The 21,588-nt window shown below is 40.6% G+C and overlaps 1 protein-coding gene across 1 annotated transcript; it reads left to right on the top strand.

Moving 5' to 3' along the window:
- The first annotated feature begins 10,136 nt into the window (after positions 1-10,136).
- Positions 10,137-19,932, top strand: LOC112254567 (glutathione S-transferase omega-1). Its single transcript, XM_024427267.2, has 7 exons — positions 10,137-10,216; positions 10,361-10,412; positions 11,119-11,227; positions 11,348-11,570; positions 12,750-12,851; positions 18,826-18,932; positions 19,378-19,932. Exons 2-7 carry the CDS (start codon positions 10,385-10,387, stop codon positions 19,526-19,528), a joined length of 720 nt encoding a protein of 239 aa, XP_024283035.1. The 5' UTR covers positions 10,137-10,216; positions 10,361-10,384; the 3' UTR covers positions 19,529-19,932.
- The last annotated feature ends 1,656 nt before the right edge of the window (positions 19,933-21,588 follow it).

Here is a 21,588-nt window from a genome sequence, read left to right as displayed (position 1 = left end):
ATGCTGGAGGAAACAGATACAAAAGTATCTATATCCACAGTAAAACGAGCCCTATATAGACATAACCTGAAAGGCCGCTCAGCAAGGAAGAAGCCACTGTTCCAAAACCGCCATAAAAAAGTCAGACTACAGTTTACAACTGCACATGGTGACAACGATTGTGCTTTTTGGAGAAATGACCTCTGGTCTGATTAAACAAAAATAGAACTGTTTGGCCATAATGGCCATCGTTATGTTTGGAGGGAAAAGGGGGAGGCTTGCAAGCCGATGAACACCATCCCAACCGTGAAGCACGGGGGTGGCAGCATCATGTTGTGGGGGGGCTTTGCTGCAGGAGGGACTGGTGCACTTCACAAAATATATGGCATCATGAGGTAAGAAAATTATGTGGATATATTGAAGCAACATCTCAAGACATCAGTCAGGAAGTTAAAGCTTGGTCGCAAATGGGTCTTCCAAATGGACAACGTCCCTAAGCATACTTCCAAAGTTGTGGCAAAATGGCTTAAGGACAACAAAATCAAGGTATTGGAGTGTCCATCAAAGCCCTGACCTCAATCCCATAGAACATTTGGTGGCAGAACTGAAAAAGCGTGTGTGAGCAAGGATGCCTACAAACCTGACTCAGTTACGCCAGCTCTGTCAGGAGGAATGGGCCAAAATTCACCCAACCTTTCGTGGGAAGCTTGTGGAAGGCTACCCAAAATGTTTGACCCAAGTTTCTGAAAACTGTAGATTTAAGAATCAATAAAACAGGCCGTCTTTAGACTCGTTGAGTATCTGGTGAATCAGCATTTGTGGGTTTGATTACAGGCTCAAAATGGCCAGAAATAAAGGACTTTCTTCTGAAAATCGTCAGTCTATTCTTGTTCTGAGAAATGAAGGCTATTCCATGTGAGAAATTACCAAGAAACTGAATATCTCGGACAACGCTGTGTACTACTCCCTTCACATAACATCACAAACTGGCTCTAACCAGAATAGAAAGAAGAGTGCGTGGCCCCGGTGCACAACTGAGCAAGAGGACAAGTACTTTATAGTGTCTAGTTTGAGAAACAGACACCTCACAAGTTCTCAAACTGGCAGCTTCCTTAAATAGCACCCGCAGAACACCTGTCTCAATGTCAACAGTGAAGAGGTGACTCTGAGATGCTGGCTTCTAGGCAGAGTTCCTCTGTCCAGTGTCTGTGTTCTTTTGCCCATCTTAATCTTTTCTTTTTATTGGCCAGTCTGAGATATGGCTTTTTCAATGCAACTCTGCCAATTGTATCCGACATGTACTTTACTCGCATCAAGGGTTGGATGGAAACCTGGTTACTGTGGCACTTCCAAGTGCTACTCAGACATTCTGGAAGAAAAGTATCTGGCATTGAACTTGGTAGAAGTAGTTGTGTGTATGTTTTCAACGAAGGATCCCATCTCCAGTTTCCATACATTTACCACCTAGATTACAAGGGTTGGTTTCGCTTTAAACAATCTCATGTCAGCACAATGCATGTACAAAATCTACTAGAATGATTAGCCTCATATACATTGTCTGCTGGTATCGTTTTTAAATAGAGAACATTTAGCTCAACAATATGTAAACAATGTGTCAGTTAAGCTATTATCTGCTTCAGATGTACAATGTTAAGGGGTGCATTGCAAATATCCATAAGGCAAATGCCATCATACGGTATGCCAGTTGTTCCCAAATCCAGTCCTCAAGTACCCCCAACAGAACACATTTTTATTGTAGACCCGGACAAGCACACATGATTCAAGTTGTCAACTAATCATCAGGCCCTCAATGAGTTGAATCAGGTATGTTTGTCCAGGGCTACAACAAAACATTGTGTTTTGGGGGTACTCAAGGCCTGGATTTGGGGACCACTGCTGTCGGCCGATGGCTGCAATGGCGTTGCATGCCATTATCAGCTGCAAAATGGGTTCATGTGGCTGTTATCTAGAACAAAAGAGTGACAATCAAATAAAACTAGTTGGCAAGCTTACAACTGAACAAATATGTATTGTTCATTAAAGAATACAACACAGAAAAATTGCCCTCTTTATTGTAGGATTGGGTTATGTGATTAATCAACACTAGTTAATCTAGAATAATAGTTAACAATGAAAACAAGTTTAAACATTTAAATTCAAAGAATCAACACTATTTCATATCATTTAAAATTGTACAAGTAAGCTAACTCATATTTAAAGGTTAGACAAGTAGGCTGTTATTACTAAAGCATAATTTAAAAGTCAAAATTCCATATCAGATGTGGCCAACCTTGCTCCACTGATCCTTCATCTACTAGGTGAGCAGACTTCTATTCCAGCCAAGCAATAGCACACTTAATTATCAACTAATTAGGTTTGATCAATTGAGTCAGGTGTGGTAGTGCTGGGTTGGAATAGAAGCCTGTACACCCAATATTTTTAAACTGTATTTTTGTTTGCAGAATTTGCTAACCTGGGTACAGATATAACCCATGATATACAAGGATGTACCCTTATTCTCTTAGGACATTCATTGGGAACTCTTCATCTGCAGACAGGGTTTCACAACTCTCTGTATCTGAGTACAGAAAGCATCACAAAGAAATAGGCTGCATTATACTCAAATTAGACAGCACGGAATATTATGTTGCTATATCTTACTGTCCTCAGTATCTCACTAGGGACTGGAACTGGAGAATCTTTTCATAATGTCCACCCACAAAGGTCCCTGCCCAATTCAGAGTAACCTACTGTCCCTTCTCTGCTGGAACTGCTAGCTATTCCTTTCACACTCTTCCATGGCTGTTAGCTAGCTAGCTTCAAACACATTTAGAGTTATAACAATAAATACATAAAGATAACTAGCTAGTATGAAGTTAGCTAGCTGGTGATATTGAATTTACTTAGCTAGCAATACAGTATGTAAAGCTAGCTAGCTAGAGATCAACAGCCAATCTGACAGAGCTTGAAGAATTTTAGAAAGAATAATGGGCAAATGTTGAACAATCCAAGTGTGGAAAGCTCTTACATGCTGACCAGATGGCTCGCACACGTACGTCCGCATGCGCCATTGCACGCATGTTGATTTTGTCCACCCACACCAGACGCGATCAGGACATGCAGGTTGAAAGATCAAAACAAACTGAACCAACTATATTCATTTGGGGACAGGTTGAAAAGCATTAAACATTCATGGCAATTTTGCTGTTGCTAGCTAATTTGTCCTGGGATATAAACATTGGGATGTTATTTTAAAATAAATGCACAATGTCATCTACTCAATTAATCCAAAGATAAAAGGGTAAAAGTTTCTCTTCCTACAGGCTTCTTACTATTCTTTGGACTTTATATGCCAGTTGGCAACCAACTTTAAGGTGCATTACCACTACCAACTGGACTGGAGTGTGGACCTCAGTACATTTTTCAATCACCCATGTAGGTATTAAGTGGCTTGCGAAATAATTCACCCCCCTTGGAATTTTTCCTATTTTGTTGCCTTACAACCTGAAATTAAAATAGATTGTATCATTTGATTTACACAACATGCCTACAACTTTGAAGATGCTAAAAAAATGGTGTGTGAAACAAACAAGAAATAAGACAAAATAAACAGAAAACTTGAGCTTGCATAACTATTCACCCCCACAAAGTCAATATTTTGTAGAGCCACCTTTTGCAGCAATTACAGCTGCAAGTCTCTTGGGGTTTGTCTCTATCTATAAGCTTGGCACATCTAGCCACTGGGATTTTTTCCAATTCTTCAAGGCAAAACTGCTCCAGCTACTTCAAGTTGGATGGGTTCCGCTGGTGTACAGCAATCTTTAAGTCATACCACAGATTCTCAATTGGATTGAGGTTTCGTCCTTGACTAGGCCATTCCAAGACATTTAAATGTTTCCCCTTAAACCACTCAAGTGTTGCTTTAGCAGTATAATTAAGACCATTGTCCTGCTGGAAGGTGAACCTCTGTCCCAGTCTCAAATCTCTTGAAGACTGAAACAGGTTTCCCTCAAGAATTTCCCTGTATTTAGTGCCATCCATCATTCCTTCAATTCTGACCCATTTCCTAGTACCTGCCGATGAAAAACATCCACACAGCATGATGCTGCCACCACGACGCTTCACTGTGGGGATGGTGTTCCCGGGGTGATGAGAGGGGTTGGGTTTGCACCAGACATAGCGTTTTCCTTGATGGCCAAAAAGCTAAATTTTCGTCTCTTCTAACCAGAGTACCTTCTTCCATAAAACCCCCAAATAGCGTCTATGATATGGAAGTCTGTAGCTTCTTTATTTCAGCTTCCAGAGTCTGGAACAGAAAACACATTCAAATACATCTCTACAATATGTTTACTTCAAATGACTTTTTCCTCCAGGACAATCCAGTATAAAACATGTTTATCATGTTAACTGTACATTTATTGAATGTTAATTAAAATTGGGTATTCAATTCATATTCATATTCATATTTAAAATTAATTAATATTTCATGTTGACCACTGCACCCACCATTTCATCTAGAGCCCTCTCTCTGATATTGTCACTAAGGAAGAAATATAGTAAGCAGAATGTCAGTTTCAATGGGTGCCCAAGAAAATAATATTAACATCAATTCACAATTCACATCAATTCACTGGATTTTCTTTGAGAAAACAGCTCACAGTTTTCACAATTTATCAGTGAGTGAGTAAGACCTTGATTGTGTGGTTGGTTAATTAGCTGTTAGAATGACCTGTTAGAATGAACATTAAATAAGTGGGAGATGGGAAAGATTAATTTGGGAGAAGGTAGGAAGCAAGTGACACAGTACCTTGGCAGCCAGCCGTTTTTGTTTCTTCTTTGTCTTCTTCTCCTCTTCCTTTCTCTGTTTTGGGGTGAGGTTCCAACTACATGTACCTCAATGAAGCCATGAACACATGTTGATCAGGGGCTCTACCCGGGGCAGTCCCGTTTGTTCTCTTATATACAGACAAGTTATATTTGCATGATTTAGCTCATTCATCATTCATAGTTAATTCAACATTAACGTTTGTTTCCTTCATGTTACCGACCAATACTGGGTCATGCATTTGACAGACCAATACCTCACGTGGCTTCTTCTCTCTAAGCTGAGACCTTGAACCTGAGATATCCCTTTCTCAAAACAAGGTTCTGGGCGTGCTGCCAAATTGAACACAGAAATTGGTTATTAGAAAAGCACATGAATAGAACACAGAAATTGGTAGAAAAGCAAACATAAACATTTCCATCGCAGTACTTTTAAAATTGAATATGGAGACGGGGAGTCACCAATCATAATTTGATGTGAAGTAACTTGTGATTTGGTGGAAATACAAACCATTAAAAAGGGGGACAAAAAAAATCTGTCCTCCAAAAACTGTGCCCACCCTGGCCCTTTGTTGTCAGACTGGCTGGGCTTCCTCTTCAGGTCCAGCTCTGACATGATCTCTATGATGCGTCGGTTCTTATCCTTCAATCAGTTGATCTCCTTCTGCTTGTGCACCCCGTCAAAATCTGTGTTTTCACTTTGTATATGACATCCTAGAATGTAAGTGAAGGTGAGAGGCCATTGTAGAGGTAGGGGTTTGAGCCTCCATGCTGGGCACTGAGGCTACCTGTGAGGGCAGCACTCTATTTCTCACGGCTTTCCTCTTCTTTGGCCATGATCCTGCTCTTCGTCTCTAAAATCTCCTGCTGGAACTGGGATGTTTCGAAAGAAGATGAGTGGCATGTAAAAAAAAAAACATATAGCAATTGCCAATGAAGGAGTGCAGAATGTGCAAAATCTCTAGCAATTGCACTGGACATACATCGCATTCTAACTCATATTGCTGTCAGCTCATTCAATCTTCTTCATACTCTCCATTCTATGATGATCATCCTGTTTTTCTTTTTATTTATTTTTGTAATATTTTTTTAATTTTACCCCGTTTTCTCCCCAATTTCATGGTATCCAATTGTTTAGTAGCTAGTATCTTGTCTACAACTCCAGTACGGGCTCGGGAGAGACGAAGGTTGAAAGTCACAACCCAACCAAGCCGCACTGCTTCTTAACACGCGCATCCAACCCGGAAGCCAGCCGCACCAATGTGTTGGAGGAAACACTGTGCACCTGGCAACCTTGGTTAGCACGCACTGCGCCCGGCCTGCCACAGGAGTCGCTGGTGTGCTATGAGACAAGGATATCCCTACCTGCCAACCCCTCCCTAACCCAGACGACGCTGGGCATCACCCCACGGACCACCCGGTCGCGACAGAGCCTGGGCGCGAACCCAGGGTCTCTGGTGGCACAGCTGGCGCTGGAGTACAGCGCCCTTATCCACTGCGCCACCCGGGAGGCCCTATGGTGTAGTTTTTCACCTCATGTTCAGAGTGGAAGGCCTGAGGTAAAGCCAACAAAACACACGGTCTCAAAAAATATCTGTTGCTGCACCTTTGAAAATGATTTCCTTTTGGTTGTGACTCTCAAGTTATAGCTTGCCCTTTGACCTTCATGGAATCCCAGAATTCTCTTGAGGATGCCATGCAGGTAGCACTTGGCTAGGTTCTCCAGCTCAATCTCATTTCAGACCTGAAAGGGAGTCAGTCAAATAATATAATCTCACCCTGTGTGTGTTTGTGTGTGTTTTACCATGGTGACCTACTGGTGTTGGATTCATTCTGTTTAGTATCCGTATACTGTAAGCATATTAGTGGATACATTTATCAGGACTACCTAAAAAAACAGTACATTGTTTTGCCAGTATATCTGTCAACAATGACTCATCTGAACTGTATGATGGTTATCATATATTTCACATTACATCAGATATCAAATTACACCCAACTAAAGAATTTACTACTCAACATGATGGGACTTGAATGGAATGCAGAAAACACATCACCTTGCACCTGAAGTGCACACAAATAATTTAAAAAACAGCAATAAAGCATGTAATGGCACAGTGGCTGAACATTACCCAACTGTGGCTGTTCCCATGTTATGTTAGTAATTGTGAACAAGAAAGTATTATAAACCCACAACACAATAAATGCCACCCCGTTGATATCAGTTCTGTGTTATATTCAAATAATGTTGTGTGACACAGCACCCAACATTTCTTCAAAAATGTTTTCTGCCTTGCTACAATTCTGGGCATGATCTTTTCACACTATAACGGATAAAGTTCATCGAGATGTCGCAATCACCAAGTAAAAATGTGCCAACAGCAACACAGCTGTTTTGTGATTCAGTTATTGAAGTATTTGTTAAATGTCAAGGGCATCACCAATGTTTCCCACACCAGTACTGGAGTACAAAGTCTCACAACCAGTCTTTGAATTGGATTAAACTTAGTTCACACGACATGTCAATATGTCATACTGAGAATTGGCTTCTCTGATGTCATCACACTCTCCTGGGATTTGCCAGCAACGGTCATTTTCAGCCTTCATGGAGACACAGAGAAATACATAGAAGAAAATGTCAAAATAAAAGTAGTCCAATGCATTATAACAAGAGAAAGGTTCTCCTTGTAATAGTAGAAATTGTGAAATGTTTTATAATTATTTAACAATCTCCCAATGTTAATAAGTCAAGCTGGTGTCAAATTTCACATCTACATGAACTATAGTGCTCTCTGGTGTTCAACACTGCATTGCATTCAGACTTGACCCCGTTGCTTTACCTGAGTCTTGTACAGAACAGAGAGCCATCTTTCAGGACAGTGGTGATCATGGTCTGGCTGCCTGAGGTAAGGGAGAGTGTCCTCAGCCCTCCCAGCCAACACGGGTGGCACTGCATTTGAACATTGTACATGACAGTTACAACATACTCAGGTTAATAGTGTTATGAGCGGTTATAACATAAACCTAATGTGTTGTTATCATTCCTTTGTTCTCATAGATTTGGTCTTTTAAGATTCAGTCTCTTAAGAACAATACTACATGTATAAAACAGGAATGTTTTTATGTTTATTTTTAAAAATTCTGAGTTATATAAAGCTGCATGTTATATTGAACATGAGTGAAGTGAAACAAGGTCGTACCAGGCTGGAGATCTCGAGGATGCGCAGCAGTCCTTCTTGGTATACTTGGCCTATAGGGTGACCCTCTACCTCCTCCTCTGGGGTCAAATGGACCACTTCCTGGTCAGAGTACCCTTCTGTGGTCTGGGAGACAGCCATGGCACAATAGACAGATTTATTGTGATAGGTTTATCTGAATGTTGTTGGTATTGTGTCATATTTGGTCATGAGTAATTTTCTTCTCCATATTCAGGAAAACTATGTAATCACCACAGATGTAGCAGGCTGTTTTCATGTCAACAAATTCAAAAATTTGGCTTGTCAAACCCTGAGCTCACCAAAGAAACAAAACACTCAGGTTAGGCTCCTCATCAGTAAGGGGCTAGGCCTCCTTCTAAACGGGCATACACTCTTAGAAAAAAAGGTACAATCTGGAACCTAAAAGGGTTCTTCGTCTGTGACCATACGAGAACCCTTTGAAGAACCCTTTTTGGTTCCATGTAGAACCCTTTCCACAGAGGATTCTACATGGAACTTAGCCCAACCAGCCGCCAGATGGCGCTATGACAAACAACGTAAAATGAATAATAACGCCATGTGTCGGCCGGATGGGCTACATGGAACCCGAAAGGGTTCTACCTTGAACCTTGAACCTCCTACATAAAACTAAAATGGGTTCTCCTATGGGGACAGCCTAACAACCCCTTGTTTAAAAAAAATAATAATCTAAGAGTGTAGCTTGCAGTTACTGTAGCTGGCAGCCAAATTCATAACAGCTGTAACGTTAATGTTTTTCTAGTTGTTGAGAAACCCTGCCCCAACTAGCTACTACAACTTCCTTTCTACACCTACCCCTTACATGCGCTGAAACCATTGGTTGATTTCTAAATTGGAGCTGAGACCAGACAGGGTAGTCATCTGCTCTGACTCCGGTGCAGCAGTGATGAGCTTAAGGGTGTATTGTAAGAGGTATCGCAGTGCTTGTACAGGGTGAGACAGAAGGGGGTATTTGTGATGGTGCCCTGGGTACCAGCTCATGTGGGAGTAGTGTCACATCTGCTCCTGCCACACCCCCTAGTGGTCATCCGGTGTCTCTTTGACCTGCAGCCACTCCTCTAGTACACTCTTCCCCCCCCCCCCTTTCTGTTTGTGTGTGATTTTGTGGCTGGAGACAGGTGTGCTGGAGCCAGAGCGGATCCTCACCAGCTGCAACCCGTTCCATAATCAAGACCTCTACAAATACTAAGTCCTGCCACTTCCACTGCGGCAGATTGTAATTGCTGTTCAGTCAGTCATGTGGCTAGCTATTTGTTATTATTTAAGATCCTGCTGTGCCTGTTTCCTTGCCTGATGCTGTTACTCACCATCACTTCCTTGGATTCCCCGCCAGACCTGTTTACCCTGTCCCAACCCAACTCACTCCAACCTCAGCCTCCACATCTGGTTTTCTACAACTCATCTGAGCTTCCCTGGATCTGCACTTCATCTCTCCCTGTGTTAAAATAAATATCTTGGTTCATTCATCTGAGTCTGCTCTTGGGTTCCCCTGTGCTGCTCATCCTAACAAGTAGAGGGGAATGAGGAGGTGGATGTTATCGCCAAGCAGGCTCTTAAACATCCTAATGCTGCGATGGAATTGTCCATCAGTAAAGCAGAAGCCAAGGGGTTGATTAAAAGTTTTTTTTTTTTTTAAGTGGTTAAAAACAAATGGCAAGAGTTGTGGAAAAGGGAGGGAAATTGAAGACCCCTGTATAAGATCCAGGAAAACGTGGTGGCAGGGAAGTCACAAGGCTGAGACTGGGACACAAGTCGCAATAGCAAATTGAAATTGGTGGAAAAACATCTGACTGGGAGGTGTGATCATTGTCAGTGGGAGAGGGAGACCGTGGAACACATTATTTTTCAGTGCAAGCAATATGGGAGGGAAAGGGAGAAATTGTTATTAGAATTGAGTAATGGGGTTGAAGAGCTAATATTAAGTGAACTGCTGGGGAAATCTTCAGGGGATGTACAGTATTTATGTATTTGTTTCCTTTGGGAGATGAGAATATTGGGTAGGATTTAGACCTTCCCTGTCTCTGGTCCTGTCTCTGGTCCACACTCCAGTCCAGTTGGTGGCGGTAGTGCACCTTAAAATTGGTTGCCAACCGCATTTAAAATACACAGAATAAGAAAAAGAAAAAGCAGAAGAAGAAGAATAAGAAACGAGTTCTAAATTCGACACGCACAGGGAAGTAAGTTACTCGACTTGTCAAATCAACACAGACCTCGAAAACCTAACAAAATAATACCAGAATAGAACGTTACTGAAGAAAATCTTTGCATTTTATGTTTGTATTCAAGAAGTGTGCATGAATGTGTCCCTTTGTTTCATTTAGAGACTGAATAATTGCTCATCTACCATGGCCTCTGAAAAATGTTTTGCGAAAGGTAAGAAAGACTTTCTAAAATATATTTGGCATGTGTTGTCATGGCTAGGCTATTCGTTGGAGCTAACGTTAGCTGTATTTTCTACCCTTGTCGTTGACTCATTTATATTGGTCATTCTACGAATAGAATGCCTTACTTTTGTCAAAAATTACTATTTATTAAAATAGTATATTCTGTCATAAAGAGCACATGTTCAACTTTGTCCCATCTCAAGGGGACAGAGTTGACGATTTCATATTTCAGGGGGAATGGAAGCTTGGTTCAATGATATTTTGCACAGTCATGACAACTGAACGTTTTTCTATGGGAACAATTGTAATAGGCCATCTACTTCTGGTTAAGGAGTGGCTGTTTACTTTACACGATATCTTGACGTATGACCTGATTTGGCCTGGCATTTTGCAAAGTCACCATGATCGCGATGTGCTTCCTGTTGCCAGGTACTCTTAGTTCTACAAAATTACTGTCACTGGATTATAGCGCTCTTTGTTCGCAGTATCACTGCAAGGGCTTTAAACATTCTATTCACAAGATCATGTAAATACATGACCATATCTGATGATGACAGCCAGGATCAAGTGGGAAAGAGTAGAACACACATCCCATGGCTAGGCCTATATGCTGAATAGTAAGGGATCTGCAATAAACCAAATCTTAGATATTTATTGGGTTTAATGAGTGGACATTATTTCCTTTTATTAAACAGGAAGCTCTGCTCCTGGCCTGGTTGCCAAAGGTCAAATCAGGCTCTACAGTATGAGGTTCTGCCCCTTTGCCCACAGAACCAGACTAGTGCTTCATGCCAAGGGGATCAAGTAAGTTGCTACCAGTACCAACACAATTTTAAGGAGTTACTGTCATTTTACACAATAGCCTCCATAAATTTCACTAAGATTATATGAATAATAATCAAGTAACATTTAATTTTGCCTTAGGCATGACACTGTCAACATTAATTTGAAAGACAAACCTGAGTGGTTCCTTAAGAAGAACCCTCTTGGCCTGGTTCCAACATTGGAGACTTCGAGTGGTCAGGTGATATACGAGTCACCAATCACCTGTGACTACCTGGATGAGGTTTACACAGACAAAAAGCTGCTCCCAGCTGATCCTTTTCAGAAGGCCCAACAGAAAATGATGCTGGAGAATTTCTCCAAGGTTTGCTTAGCTCTCAATACAATAATATTTTACACTCTGTAAAGGAAACCATGAAAGTATTCCCTTGACTTTTTCCACATTTTGTTACATTACAGCCTTATTGTAAAATTTCAGCACACTTTTTTTCCCTCATCAATCTACACACAATACCCCATAATGATAAAGCAAAAACAGGTTTTTGGAAAATTTTGGCAGTGATTACTGCCTTGAGTCTTCTTGGGTATGATGCTACAAGCTTGGCACACCTGTATTTGGGGTGTTTCTCCCATTCTTCTCTGCAGATCCTCTCAAGCTCTGTCAGGTTGGATGGGGAGTGTCACTGCACAGCTATTTTTAGATCTCTGCAGAGATGATCAATCGGGTTCAAGTCCGGGCTCTTGCTGGGCTGCTCAATTACGTTCAGAGGCTTGTCACGAAGCCACTCCTACATTGTCTTGGCTGTGTGCTTAGGGCCGTTGTTCTGTTGGAAGGTGAACGTTTGCCCCAGTCTGAGGTCCAGAGCACTCTGGAGCAGGTTTTCATCAAGGATCTCTGTACTTTGCTCTGTTCATCTTTCCCTCGATCCTGACTAGTCTCCCAGGCCCTGCCGCTGAAAAAAAAATCCCTGCAGCATGATGCTGCCACCATGCTTCACCGAAGGGATGGTGCCAGGTTTCCTCCACACGTGTCACTTGGCATTCAGACCAATAGGTTTAATCTTGGTTTCATCAAACCAGAGAATCTTGTCTCATGAGCTCTTACGTAAAATTCCTCTGACCTCATGGCTTAGTTTTTGCTCTGACATGCGCTGTTGAATGTGGGACCTTATACAGACAGGTGTGCCTTTCCAAATCATGTCCAATCAATTGAATTTACCACAGGTGGACTCCCAAGTTGTAGAAACAATTTTCTAAAAACCTGTTCGCTTTGTTATTATGGGGTATTGTGTGTGTAGATTGTGGATTTATTTTGATACATTTTAGAATAATGCTGTAACGTAACAAAATGTGGAAAAAGTCGAGGGTCTGAATACTTTACGAATGCACTGTATGTCTCTGTCACTTCACTACATAATGATAGCTTATTTTTTTGTGCTTTGTCTTTTGCTTTTGAACTTATATATAGACCCAGATACTTTACCAACACTACAGTTTGGATTGCAAATACATTTACCTTTTATTCTAAATATATATTTTACAGGTAACACCATATTTCTACAAGATACCAATGGGGAAAAAAAATGGAGAAGACATTTCAGTGCTGGAAGGGGAGCTGAAAGAGAAATTTGTGAAATTGAATGAAGTAAGTCACTACAGACCAGGGTTTCCGTTATGATAATGTGGCACTGGCCATTTGATCGGCAGCATTTTAATTTACTGGACATTTGAAACGTGATGTGTGTCCTTACCGCACTCTTTGAAGACATTAGAATAACTGTCCACATTTACTTTTCCTCCTTGTCCTCAAGATGAGTAATGAACCCCAAATAACTAACCTATACATAGGCAGTGTGTGAGTTCCATGTTTGGGGAAGCAAATTTTCACTGTAAAAATTCCATTCATCGTTGTAGTTGCAGACTTATGTAAAATAGCCTAATGTGATGAGTAGAGGCCTGGGCTATATCAGATACGTTTTCATTGCATGGGGAAAACGCATTTCATGCCATTCTACTACACTTCATATGACTGGAGACATTAGCAGAATATTTTTTAATACAACAAATTGCAGGGTAGCTTACTCTGCTGACACTGACAAACTGGAGGAAGGAATTGTTGTCCAAAAACAAACTTTTCTTAAGTGGCACTGACCCAACAATGATAGAGTGAATGTGCACACTCACTGGGGATATGGCTGACGCTCTCCGCTGGTGCCAATAAGATAGGCCATGTGTCAAACGCATTCCACCAACGGCCGAGTGTCTGCGGGTTTTCTCTCCTCCCTTTACTTGATTGAGGAATTAAGGTCAAGAATTCGTAAGGAAATCCCCTCACCTGGTTGTCTAGGTCTTAATTGAAAGGAAAGACCCAAAACCATCAGACACTAAGCCCTCCATGTAATGAGTTTGACACCACTGCTATAGGTCTACTGTTGTTCGCTCAATTGGGTTGAGACTTTATAATTAAAATCACGTTTTTTTTTCCATTGTCTTCTCTTTACAGCAATAGCCATTTGCTTTCCTAACTGAGTTTTCCCGCGATTGAATTTTGAAATGTTGCGATATGCCTATTTGGGCCTCCTATTTTTCACTAACAGTCGCAACTCAACAATTATTTGGTATTCACTGTGTGCACACTGTCTAATTTGCAACCTGCCTTTCCTTCCGACTGTAGTCAATGCGATTTTAAAACAATCCACAACTAGGCTAGGAGAAGCTAATGATCCTCTGTGGCCAAATCACGCTTTAGTAGCCTATTTTGAATGATTTGTATTTATTTCTGTGTAGTTTGGAGTATGCTAATTAGGTTATGTCATTTTGGCAATCTTAATTCAATTTACTTAGGGAAAGCTTAGCTTCCCCTAGCCTTATGGACACACCGCCTAGGTCAATCTACTATCCCTGATAGTAGAAAATGTTACCTATTCTGTTGGTCAGCTTGTCAAGAAAGAAATAGCCCAAACTGACTCTGGAACAGATCACAAATTCACACAACCAGTAGGCCTAGGCTAGATGAAGAAAAAAATGTACAGTATATCACAAGTGAGTACACCCCTCACATTTTTGTAAATATTTTAGTACATCTTTGTGACAACACTAAAGAAATGACACTTTGCTACAATGTAAAGTAGTGAGTGTACAGCTTGTATAACAGTGTAAATTTGCTGTCCCCTCAAAATAACTCAACACACAGCCATTAATGTCTAAACCGATGGCAACAAAAGTGAGTACACCCCTAAGTGAAAATGTCCAAATTGTGTGGCCACCATCATTTTCCAACACTGCCTTAACCCTCTTGGTCATGGAGTTCACCAGAGCTTCACAGGTTGCCACTGGAGTCCTCTTCCACTCCTCCATCTCCTCCATGACAACATCACGGAGCTGGTGGATGTTAGAGACCTAGCACTACTCCATCCTTCCGTTTGAGGATGCCCCACAGATGCTCAATAGGGTTTAGGTCTGGAGACATGCTTGGCCAGTCAATCACCTTTAACCTCAGCTTCTTTAGCAAGGCAGTGGTCGTCTTGTAGGTGTGTTTGGGGTCGTTGGAATACTGCCCTGCGGCCCAGTCTCTGAAGGGAGGGGATCATGCTCTGCTTCAGTATGTCACAGTACATGTTGATATTCATGGTTCCCTCAATGAACTGTAGCTCTCCTGTGCCGGCACCACTCATGCAGCCCCAGACCATGACACTCCCACCACCATGCTTGACTGTAGGCAAGACACACTTGTCTTTGTACTCTCACCTGGTTTCCGCCACACACGCTTGACACCATCTGAACTAAATACGTTTCTTGGTCTCATTAGACTACAGGAAATGGTTCCAGTAATCCATGTCCTTAGTCTGCTTGTCTTCAGCAAACTGTTTGTGGACTATAGGAAAAGGAGGACTGAACAGGCCCCCATTAACATTGATGGGCTGTAGGGGAGCGGGTTGAGAGTTTAAGTCTGTGGTGTCCACATCACCAACAAACTATAATGGTCCAAACACACCAAGACTGTTGTGTAGAGGGCATGACAACACCAACGATTTGGCATGGGTCCTCAGAACCTCAAAGTTATACAGTTGAACTATTGAGAGCATCATGATTAGGTGCACCACCGCCTGGTATGGCAAATGCTCGGCATCTAACCCTAAGGCGCTACAGAGGGTAATGTGTACAGCCCAGTACATCACTTGGTCCAAGCTTCCTGACATCCAGTACCTATATACTAGGCGGTGTCAGGGCAAGGCCCAAAAATGTGTCAGACTCCAGTCACCCAAGTCATAGACTGTTCTGTCTGCTTTGGTACGGCAAGCGGTACCGGAGCGCCATGTCTAGGACCCAAAGGCTCCTTAACAGCTTCTATCCCCAAGCCATAAGAATGCTGAATAATTAATGAAATGGCTACCCAGACTATTTACATTTACCCCCCCCCCCTCCCCCCTTACACTGCTGCTGCTCGCTGTTTATTATACTATGCAGTCACTTTACAAATTACCTCCACTAACCTGTACCCCTGCACATTGACTCAGTACCAGTACCCCCTGTATTTAGCCTCGTTGTTATGTAATTTTCTTGTTAATTTGATTTATATAGTAAATATTTTTAACTCTTTCTTGAACTGCATTGTTGGTTGAGGGCTTGTAATTAAGCATTTCACAAATTTTATTTGGTGCATGTGACAAAACATTTGATATGAATGTGCATTTGGCTACCGGACAGTGAAAGCAAATTGAAAACCAATAGAATATGAGAGAAAGAGGCTACTTGTCTTTGTACAATAATTGCCTCCACGCATATGGTCAGATTTGGCGTAGGCTACTTTGAAGCAAGGTAAAACGTGCCTCATAATATGTAGTAGTGCTGTTCCGATAAAAATATAATTACTATTGGTTTACCGACAAGTCTTATGTTTTTTGTTTTTTTTGACCAGTCAATTGGTTGACATTTTTAAACATGTATTTTTGTCCATATAGAGACACACCCTGTGTGTTGTTTAATAAAGTCAACTATAAGCTTTGGGCTTGTCTGAGGCTTAAAGCTTATGGTTTGATGAAATAAAGCAAAGGCCTCACGGGGGCGCCAGAGATGTAGATAACCACAAGGGGGGAAAAAACTTAACCTGAACAACTTTTCCTCCTCCTGGTTTTCGCAGATTCTGCCATTACTCTCCTGAAGTTGCCGGTAATAGGCTACACGGAGTCGGCAACCTTTCTCATGTTGAATGCCAATTTCTTACCATTTCTACTGCTCTGCGTGTCAGTTATGGTTTTAATATGGTACATTTTTGTGAGAAACATTTTAATTTATAATAACGTCTTCATATCTCAATCATTGTCATCTGGTTAGTCAAAATCCTATTTAAATGAAAGTGATACTTTAGGTTGGTAACTTTATTGCCATTGCCAACCATGTAGAAATAGCCTACATAAAGCCATCAAATAATATTTCAGCCTGCAGGTAGAAAATATCCTGATTTAAAAATAAATGTCCTATAAATCACATTGGCTACACATGGCCTGTCAGCGACGAACTTGAAACATTGTATTATCGACTTAAGTTTGGTCTAGCCCTGACACTTGCGCTAGCAACATTATATAAAATATTCTGTTCCCTCGAGTTTCCCTGCCAGTGAGCTTGAGACAGACACAGTTGTAGGCTATTTGCACAAGGGATATGAAGCAGTGCTTGACTTGGGCAGGAGCTCACCGGAGCTTAATACCGGCAACTCAAGTTTTCTACTGCTTGAGCTCCTGTTTCTCTTATAGAATATTAGCTTAAAAGTATTGTGGAACTCCTGCACCTAAATATAAACAGTACCAGCACCTAAAATGATTACAGGTTCCTATTTCAGTCCAAGTCCAGCACTGATAAGAAGTAATCAGCTCTGCCTATTTTATGACATTTCCACTGGATCAGAGAATGCCAATTTTTGCTTTCATGCTGAGGGGTTATCGAAAGGGAGAGATGTGTGCACGTTCTTACTCAACATTGACAGGAGCGCTCCAAACAAAAGACAATGACTAAATTTGACAACTCGTAAATGGAATGAAATAAACAAACTTGTTTCTCACAAGTGTAGGATTGTTTGCAGAGTGCACAACCCATGTGTTCACTCAGACCATGAGAATGGGAAGACTGTAATAATAATATTGAATGCATTAAAATAATTACCATAAGCAACAAGCATTGCAGATGAGAAATAATATGAATTAATGGTGAATTGATATAAACTAACAATCAAACACAAACAATTCACACAATGAAGTTATGAATTTGACATCTACATTGGCCATGCAGCATTTACAGGGATATGGCCTCAGCAGAAGTCAGGGCATTCATACTTATTGTGCTTCATGGAGCAGTATAGAGCTGTTGTCAAGGAAGTGAGTTTGGGTGATACATCCTGTGTAAACACCATGTCAATGCAGAGCTATACAGAGCCCTCCACATTCTACACAATTTGAGATGCGCATGGCAATGCGCTACAAAGCTCAATTTGGCCTCTGCATGCCTCTGGAGGCTCCTCAATTGCATCACACCCTCCATATGGTGCCTCAAACCACATTTTCGGATCAAGCTTAAGTTGGCTTTTAGTCTAGGCCTCCGCAATGAATTAGTTAACTGAAATATATATATATATATATATATATATATATATATATATATATATAACACAATCTTGGTTGACCAACAGCCTAACGACCAGTCAACTAATTGGGGTCAGCCCTAATATGTAGTAACATGTTCAGGTCTCAAACAATGATGTAGCTACATGTTTTCAAAATGCCCACTGCCGCCAGCTCATTGCGAAGTGGTGTGTGTGTGTGTGTGTGTGAGATGCACTTAAGCCTGCTTACTGTTGCCTAAGCATTTGAATGGCGAATTGGAAGCACGCTTCAATTACCAGTTGAGAAATAAAAAGCAGCTCTTTTTAATCATGGCCAAAAATATTTGCGTTTAGAATTGTTGCGCAATGATTGACAGGAGCGCTCCAATATATTTTTAACCTTTATTTAACTAGGCAAGTCAGTTAAGAACAAACTCTTATTTTCAATGACGGCCTAGGAACAGTGGGTTAACTGCCTGTTCAGGGGCAGAACGACCTTGTCAGCTCGGGGGTTTGAACTTGCAACCTTCCGGTTACTAGTCGAACGCTCTTACCACTAGGCTACCCTGCCTGCCGTCTTTAGCCAATATAAAAGCTCTCTGACAGATTTTCCACTCAGCATCTGTCTGTATGCTGTGCGCGTGTGATAAATAAGATACATAAAGAATATAGACACACACAACAATCTAATTCTACTAAATTATGCAAATGAAACCATGACTGGGAAAATGCATTTCCATCAATGCATTTTCTTCTCCCGGTTATCTGGTGGTCATTTTATTTATAGGCTTTTTTTTTTTTTTTTTTTTTACTGCCAAGAGCCGGCTATTACCGGCTAGCAGAAACCCTGCTAGATATAAAACATTAACAATATATTACTACTGTTTTAGGGATTTACCTTGATTACATCTAGATTGAAATGTTTTGAAAGTTTTATTCAATTTAAGTCAATTTATTATCTTAATAGTTTACAATAAGATGGCATTATCGATGTATCTCTAAAATACTGAACTTTTGTTTTCAGGATCTTGTCAATAAGAAGTCCAAGTTCTTTGGTGGAAATGCAATCACAATGATCGATTACATGATGTGGCCGTGGTTTGAGAGGCTGGAGATCTTTGAGTTGAAGCAGTATGTATCCATTCTAAATTAAATATAATTCTTTCAATTTAAGGCATCTCAACCCTTGAAATCCATAGCTATGTGGGAGTTGTGGAACACTCTTGAGACCTAGGCACGTATTCCCAAAGCGTCTCAGAGAAGGAGTGCTAATCTAGGATCATGTCCTCCCTGTCCACATGATTTTATTCATTATGATTTAAAAAATCCAAAATTGATCCAAGATCAGCACTCTTACTCTGAGATGCTTTGTGACTGACTACTGACCCTAGTGTAAGAATAGCTGTCAACAAAGTCCTCCGCATTATTGCATCTCTCTAATAGGGTTTGAGATCGATTAGTCCTCCTCTTGCTTGTGAGATTTAGTTTGGTTCCCAACCAAAGTGCACTTTGAGTGACACGGACTCATTAGCCTCATTTCCAAAATGCAAATAAATGTCTCCTCTCTAATTTCCAGCTGTCTGGATGGTACCCCTGAGCTGAAGAAGTGGACAGAGCATATGTCCGAGGATCAAACTGTCAAAGCCACCATGTTCCCCACTGAGACCTACAAGGCATTTTACAAGACCTACGCAGACGGGAAACCCAATTATGACTATGGCCTGTAGATATGTGGCACTTAACCCTTGGCCGTCCAGTTACCGGATTTTTAAATTACTCTAAATGTTTATTCCTGCTCAGGTAATTAGGGAATTAGATGTACATGTCAATACAGTTGTGCATCTCATAAACTTTTCTGAAAGGTTATTTCTGTCTACAAAGTAAAATATATTTTCTGTTTATTTTTCATATGGAACATGTATTGTCTGATTACCAGTGTTTTGAATGGACACAATACAATGTAGAATGATTATGTAGTTTGGAACAAGTGGTAGATCATAACAATGTTGATGGAACTATTTGAATAATGTCTTATGGTTGATTTCGATTATGCATTGTCCACACACAGCGTTTTTTTTTTTACATGTAAACTATATGAATATCTTTATGTAATAAAGACTGCACAACTAGAGTCTGATATTTTTTATATTGGTGTCCTGAAATCTGGAAGTTAAATAGTTTTTTTGATAGTCATCTCCATTATTTTCTTTTCACCACTAGTCCTGACATAAACCTATACTGTACTTGGACAGGTCTGTGAATAGAGGGTGGAGTACTACCGTGGAATAACATAATTGCTTTGTGGAATTACGATTGCCACTGTCTTGCCTGTCAAGTAGCTAAATCTCAACGCAAGTAATTAAGCCTATCATACAAATTGCCAAGAATGCCTTCAAGATTTATGAATAAACACTGCAACATGCAGCGATTCTAAAAGTACACTGTGTTAAAATAGGCAAGTTACAATATGTTTGTATTTTAATGTTTAAGGACTCTTGGAAAATGTGGACTAAAAGATAAAAATAAAATGATAGGTACCTATTTAAATGAAAATTACATATTGTTGTATACAAATTATATTTTAATGTGTATTCCACTCATCCATTTCAAACCATGAATTTCAATTTGCCAAAGACTAAACAGAGGGGATTTATTTCCTTCAGTTACGTTTACCTCAACCTTACAATTTAACAGCTGCTGTGTACAACGTAACTGCCCGCAACCGCAACGCTCTCCAGAGGGTGGTGCGGTCTGCCCAACGTATTATCAAGGGCAAACTACCCGCCCTCCAGGACACTTACAGCACTGATGTCACAGGAAGGCCAAAAAGATCATCAAGGACATCAACCACCTGAGCCTCTGCCTGTTCACCCCACTATCATCCAGAAGGTGAGGTCAGTACAGGCTATTGTGGAAAATTGCGAGATTATGTTATAGTGCTTGAAAGATTATATAATCTTTGTATTGCATTAGAATGGTTGTTTTATTTGACAGAATAGAATCTGTTGACTATTGTGTGTTCAGTGTTCCACTGAGGATGGGCCTCTATGAGATAGCACTGACAGAGGAGATTTACGATGTCTTTGGCCAATAAAGCCTAAAGAGCATTCCAGATAGTGAGGTAATGTTTTGGTACTATGAAGTACCAAGAACGAGATTAGAACCTCATTTTAGAGACCAAACTGAACAATAATTTATTGCGAATGCTATCTGGCTATGGGATACTCTTCTCTCAAGTAAACGTCTTTCTTTGTGAACAGTTCTGATTATCTGTGGTTTGTCATGTCGACTAGGGGGTGGATCTTTGCTATAAAAGATCTCAGTTGCCATTATGTTGACCACTCTCAACTTTTCATTAGAGATACTGAAATGTTGAAAGTCAAATGCTATTGCAAAAGCTTAAAATAATTAAAGACCAAGTTTAAGTATAACTCTGACTTGTGTGTGGTTTATAACTCTCCTCATTTAGTAATAAAGGAAATGACCACGACAAGGCGCATCAAAGCTGGGACCGAGACTGAAAAACAGCTTATATCTCAAGGCCAGCAGGCTGTTAAACAGCCATCACTAGCACATTAGAGGCTGCTGCCTATAGGCAAAGACTAGAAATCACTGTCACTTTAAGGAATGGAACACTAGTAATTTTAATCATGTTTAGATATCGAGCATTACTTATCTCATATGTATATACTGTATTCTATACTATTCTATGGAATCTTAGTCACTTAATCATGTTCACAAATCTTGCTTTGCTCATCTCCTATGTATAGTGGCTTGCGAAAGTATT

This window comes from Oncorhynchus tshawytscha, linkage group LG01, assembly GCF_018296145.1.
Source record: "Oncorhynchus tshawytscha isolate Ot180627B linkage group LG01, Otsh_v2.0, whole genome shotgun sequence".
In the NCBI taxonomy this organism is placed as follows: Eukaryota; Metazoa; Chordata; class Actinopteri; order Salmoniformes; family Salmonidae; genus Oncorhynchus; species Oncorhynchus tshawytscha.
This window is presented reverse-complemented; position numbering and strand designations above follow the sequence as displayed.